The sequence below is a fragment of the Cervus canadensis genome, chromosome 27 (genome assembly GCF_019320065.1).
Source record: "Cervus canadensis isolate Bull #8, Minnesota chromosome 27, ASM1932006v1, whole genome shotgun sequence".
In the NCBI taxonomy this organism is placed as follows: Eukaryota; Metazoa; Chordata; class Mammalia; order Artiodactyla; family Cervidae; genus Cervus; species Cervus canadensis.
The window spans coordinates 37,284,734-37,291,261 of NC_057412.1; the positions used below are offsets into that span (position 1 = coordinate 37,284,734).

The 6,528-nt window shown below is 35.3% G+C and overlaps 1 protein-coding gene across 1 annotated transcript in view; it reads left to right on the plus strand.

The window, feature by feature from the left end:
* Window positions 1-6,528, plus strand: part of EPHA6 (EPH receptor A6) — a 962,333-nt gene that overhangs the window by 72,028 nt on the left and 883,777 nt on the right. Inside the window, exon 2 of the mRNA XM_043449041.1 lies at window positions 3,175-3,239. Coding sequence (XP_043304976.1) covers window positions 3,175-3,239 — 65 coding nt within the window. The remainder of the gene's footprint in view (window positions 1-3,174; window positions 3,240-6,528) is intronic.

The window sequence follows — 6,528 nt, forward strand, 5'->3', positions numbered from 1 at the left end:
TGGATTTACCATAAAGGATCACAGGGGAAATTTTGGTGGTGATGGAAATATTCTATAGCTTGATTGTAGTGATAGTTACGTGATATCGGAGTTAGTCACAATTCCTAGAAATGCTCATTTAAATAGGCTGAATTTTATTGTAAGTAAATCATACCTCAAAAAATCTAACTTAAAAAAAAAAAAAAGTGAGGACCTATAAAATTTTAAAAAAATGAAGAGAACAAGACCTCATTGTAATGTATGGACTTATTTAGATCTTGATTTTCTGTTAAAATAAGTTGGGACCATAGGAATATTGAACACTGACTGGATATTTGATGATATTAATTAATATATACCATTTATAGTAATGATTGAGATATTATAGTTATATTAAGAGGAATCTTTATCTTAGATATACATACTGACATTTTTACAGATGAAATTAGATGATTACTAGAATTTGCTTCAAAGAAATCTTGCAGTAAGAGTAGGTATGCAAGTATAGATGAAATAAGATTGGCTATAAATTTGTAACAATTGAGGCAGGGTAATTAATACAATGAGGGTTCATTGTACTGTTTTCTTCACATTTTAAAGTATTTGGCAATTTTGCATAATTAAAATTAATCATTGCAGCTCAGTTTTACAAATATATGCTTAGTGAATATATTAGAAGAATATTCTGCAATGAGCATGTAGAGTTTATCCCAGAACTTTAAGCAGGGTTTCATACTAAAAATCAATAAAGTATATCACAGTCATTCAAAAAAAAAAAAAATCACAGAATCCTTACCATAAACACCAAACAACAGATGCCAAATAACACATTTCCAATGGCACTTTTTTAAACTACCAAAAACCCTCCACTTTCTTAGCTAGATCAAATAAAACTTGAGATGAGATACCAAAGCATTGTTTCTTACAATTTGGTCCATGACCTTACTGGGGATTTGGAGGTAGAAGTTAAAAATATGGGTCGTATGTGAAGCTGAAACTCCCAATACTTTGGCCACCTGATGCGAAGAACTGACTCATTGGAAAAGACCCTGATGCTGGGAAAGATTGAGGGCAGGAGGAGAAGGGGACAACAGAAGATGAGATGGTTGGATAGTATTACTGACTCAATGGACATGAGTTTGAGCATGCTCCAGGCATTGGTGATGGACAGGGAAGCCTGGCAAACTGCAGTCCATGGGGCCGCAAAAAGTCGGACACAACTGAGTGACTGAACTGAACACATTAACTTGGTGAAAACGCTACCAAAATACTCCCCAGTTGATCTCCATTTATCTTTCTAGCCTCGTTTCTGTTCTCTTAATTCCCCTAAATATTTTCCACTCCTACTTCCCACTCCAGCAACTGAGAACTAATTTAGTTATAGCCCAGTGACTTTATAGAAGGTGTTTCTCAGCACATATGATTAAAGACCCCTTCATCCTAGCCCAGACCAAATTGCATTTCCTTTATGAAATCATCTCAGACCTCCATGCCAACCTTTTTGTTGTTGTTGTTCAGCTGCTCAGTCGTGTCTGACTCTGAAACCCCGTGGACTGCAGCAGGCCTGGCTTCCCTGTCCTTCACTATCTCCCAGAGTTCGCTCAAACTCATACCTATTGCGTTGATGATGCCATCCAACCATCTCATCCTCTGTTGTCCCCTTCTCCTCGCGCCTTCACTCTTTCCCAGCATCAGTGTCTTTTCCAGTGAATCAATTCTTTGCATCAAGTGGCCAAAGTATTGGAGCTTCAGCTTTAGCACCAGTCCTTTCAATGAATATTCAAAGTTGACTTCCTTTAGGACTGATTGGTTTGATCTCTGTGCAGTCCAAGCGACTCTCAAGGGTCTTCTCCAGAACCACAGTTTGAAAGCATCAATTCTTGGGTGCTCAGCCTTCTTTATGGTCCAGTTCTCATGTCCATTCAGCCTTAGCCTAATTTAATTGTTAAGCTATTGTGTAGTCTACAATTTTAGAATTTAAGAGAATATGTCCTGATTATTTGTTTGTATGTCTTCCCAACCAGATTATGAGTTTCTTTTGGTCAGGGAATAATGTGTGTGTTTTTGTTTTGGCTTTTACTTCCTTTAGCAGTAAGTGTACTAGTGCATACAGTCATAATGTAATCCATGCTTTAAAGATATGAGTTTATTCAAAATGTGTTGCCAGTAATACACAAGGTCATTTAATAACACAGAAAGAAAATATACAGACCTGCTTTAAAATTTTTTTTTCTTTAATATGGTAAAAAAAAAGACTATTTTTATAAATGAGAGGGTAAACATTTCACTGTTGGTCTGCAGAGTGGCCCCATACTCACACGGGGCAAGGACAGAGCAAAGGAAGGAGCAGATCACTCCAGACTGGTAGGTGGCGGGTTTAAGAAGTAGTCTTACATGTACAAGACTTGTCTTGTGCAGCTGCCAAATAAGTAGGCCTCTGCACTTGACCACCAGAGTCCTAGAGGCCTCAACAGGGTTCAGTCATATGTACAATAGAGATGGTTTCAGCAGCACCTTGCCCTCTCAAGGCTCTGCCCTTAGAACAGCTACCGCTGCGGGAGTGATAGGCAGAGTGTACATTCTAAGGACAGGCGAGGAGCTCACGAGCCTCCCATCCATCGGTCAGGTCCTGCTTATGGGTCGTCTGGTGGTTGTATTCTCTTGCTTACCTCTTCCAACATTTATCATTTTTACTAAAAATGACTGTGTTAGTTCTGTTATTCCATTTCATTTAGTGTTGTTAAACACACATTTCTTATTTTAAAATTAATGTACATTAATTTTATATTTATTTTATATTTACACATTCATTTTATATTTACCTTGTAGCTCAGCTGGTAAAGAATCCACCAGCAATGTGGGAGACCTGGGTTTGATCCCTGGGTTGGGAAGATCCCCTGGAGAAGGGAAAGGCTACCCACCCCAGTATTCTGGCCTGGAGAATTCCATGGATTGTAGAGTCCCTGGGGTCGCAAAGAGTCAGACACAACTGAATGACTTTCACTTTCACTATTATTATTATATATTAAGCTTTAGTATTTCTAAATAATTTTACATAAGTCATGCAACTTATTAAAGTTAATTCAAAGACTAATAGTAAAGGTAGTTGACATTAGTGATTTAAATAACTAGTTTCTATTTATATCAATTAAGAAGTTCATACAAGTTTTTTTTTTGTTGTTTATTTGATTCCAGTTGTGTTGCTTGATACAACAACTGTGCTGGGAGAGCTAGGATGGAAAACATATCCATTAAATGGGGTAAGTTTAAATATCTTTCAAAATTGTTATTCTGTTGGGTTTTTAGGGTGTATTATAATAGTTAAAAGAACAGAATATTGTCCAATGTTTTAAATATGAATTTTAGCATGAAACTTAAATCCTATGGAAAAGATTAAAATACAGTTAGAACTGGTAATCAGTGGAATGATATATGAAAATGCTTTCTTCTAAATTAGTAATTTTTCTTTAATATATTGTTTATATATAGTAGTATTAGAATAGTGCCCATATAAATATTTTCTTTAAAAATAAATGTTTTCTGTGTATATGTTAAATTTGGTAACCTCATTGAATATTTGTATGTAAACAGCTTTAGATTATCATAGCATAAGTCAATTTTACAGATGCCATTTGGTGTTCATTAGAAAATATGAATCTTCTAAAGTAGTATGTATCTTTTGAACTTTTCAGAAAGATACATTATAATTAGATTTTTGTTAGCAGAGTGTAGTTGCTTTTGAAAGGCTTATAAGGATATAAAGTTTTTTGGGTATTGACATCATTTTAGCTATGGTTGTATTTGACTTTTTACATGTTTTGATATATTTTGCGTCATTTTCACATTCAGTTTATTTCTACATTTTTTATTTCAAGCTAAAATAAAAGGGCGATTTGTGATGCTTTTTATCTTGATTTTGTCTGTTTAAATAAATCTTCAACAATGGAGGCAGTCAGATGTTTCTAGATACACTTGGGTTAGCTTTTCTTCCTTTTCTTAGAAATTATATTTTTCTTATTCATGACATTCTCCCTGATACTATTCTACATTGCTTTTTTCTGTTATATTTACAAATTTAAATCTGAAAGGAGAAGTTGACCCAAAATTGTTTTGTTTTTAGAATCATTAGAATAATGCTATTTGAGTTTGACCTTTATGTCAGGAATTATTCAACAGTCACTCATTAAATTTTTATTTTCAAATAAAACTTCCTGTAAGAGTTTAATCTTTCTTTGTTTAACAGGTTTTTTGTTTCTTTAGATTTGTTTGTTTATAAACTGTGGTTTTATTGTTTCTGAAGTTCTTGTCATGCCATTTCTGAGAATGTGTCTTTTAAACTAAGATTATGCTTGTACCTTCATTATCTTATTTTCATTAAAATGAATATATATCAGTATTCATTGAATGTAGTTAGTATGTTATATTGATCAAAGTTACTTTGAAGTGAATAAAACTTATTTTCCAGAATATCTTTCCAAGATCTATATCTTTTTCTCAGTAGATGAAGTAACTTATAAAGACTTAAAAATGATTAAGTAGTCTATAAGCCCCACTTTTTCATTTTTGAAAAAAATGACAAGCAATGTTATCAGTCATACTATCACTGATTTTATGTAATCATAGCTGAAGAATCATATCAGGAACAGCAGGAGTTGTGCCCCTGCTCTGGTGATTGTGTTTGGCTTGATCACAGGGCTGCATTTCTTAATGCAAACTGGTAACCAGGAGACATAGGGACTTACAGAGTTACAAATAAACTTACTACTATCATTCTTGTAATGATTTCATCATAGGTGTTATGAATTGGGAACTTTTCTATGTCTGGTTTATTACATAGAGAGAGGGCAGAGTTGTCTGAAAAATTATGTTTACTTCATAGTTTTCTATTTGCCAGACACTGCTCTGAGAATTTTATCCTTTTATTTTTCACAATGGCCTATGAGGTTTGTCCCTGCGGGAGAAACCCAGTATTAAGGAGAACAAGGAACAAAAGATACCAAGAATTTATAGGCTGGGTAGTGAGTGATGCACCTCAATACATGCTGCATTATTTCTGATTCTAGTGCCTGTATGCTTATGATGGTGCTGCAAACAGAGGAGGATTGGAAACTTTATGAAAAGCCGGTTACATATGTGTGCTATTTGCATAATTGATTCAGATTTTTTTCTCCTCTTGATAAACATACTGCTAAACTGAAATGTGCATTTTGGGCACCAACCAGGAATGAGCAGGAGAAGAGAGAAAGAAGAAGGAAAGGAAACTACACTAGAAAATAAATATGATAGAATAAGGTAGCAAAGGAAAAGATGGTTAAAAATCCTTTGAGCATTTACCACATACTAGGCTTTGTTCAAAGCACTTTACTCACATGAGTCCTAGAAATCAAGTATATATTTTCTCTATTGAAAGATGTGAACCTGAGGTATGTTAAATAACTTCTACGTGGTCACAGAGCAAGGAAGTAATTCAGCAAAATTTCTAAGCCAAACATATTTTAATCTTCAATGTATCTGTGGTCATTTTACAGCTCAGTGCTTTTTATTTAAGATTTTGCCATGTAAAGATAAAGGGAAAAGTAATACAAGGATTCAGACATTAAAAAGTAACCTGGCTGAATACTGAATTACCTTGAGATACCACTGATGGGATAGACTATATTACTTTTAGATTATCACCCAGATAATAATGCATATATGGACAATGTCAGCGGTAGGAATTCTTGAAAATTGGAGCACATGGAAATATTTTATAAGAGATATGGATGAAGCGTCATGAATTAGATAAAACAAAGGTGAATCAAGGGAAACAGTAAAATGGATAGATGACATTAGAAAATTTTAAAGAAAATACACAACATAAGTTTCTCTTTTAATGAAGGGAATAGGTTACTGACAAGAATAGAGCTTTCGGTTCAGTCGATCAGTCCTGTCCAGCTCTTTGTGACCCTATTGACTGCAGCATGCCAGGCTTCCCTTGTCCATCCCCAACTCCCGGAGCTTGTTCAAACTCATCCATCGCATTGGTGATCCCATCCAACCATCTCATCCTCAGTTATCCCCTTGTCCTCCCGCCTTCAGTCTTTTCCAGCATCAGGGTCTTTTCCAATGAGTGGGTTCTTCACATCAGGTGGACAAAGTATTGGAGTTTCAGCTTCAACATCAATCCTTCCAGTGACTATTCAGGACTGATTTCCTTTAGGATGGACTCGTTTGATCTCTGTGCAGTCCAAGGGACTCTCAAGAGTCTTCTCCAACACCACAGTTCAAAAGCATCAGTTCTTCAGCACTCAGCTTTCTTTATAGTCCAAATCTCACGTATATACATGACTACTGGAAAAACCATAGCTTTGACTAGATGGGCCTTTGTTGGCAAAGTAATATCTCTGCTTTTTAATATGCTGTCTAGGTTGGTCATAACTTTTCCTCCAAGGAGCAAATGTCCTAATTTCATGGCTGCAGTCACCCATCTGCAGTGATATTGGAGCCCCCAAAAATAAAGTTTCTGTTTCCATTGTTTCCCCATCCATTTGCCAGGAAGTGACGGGACCA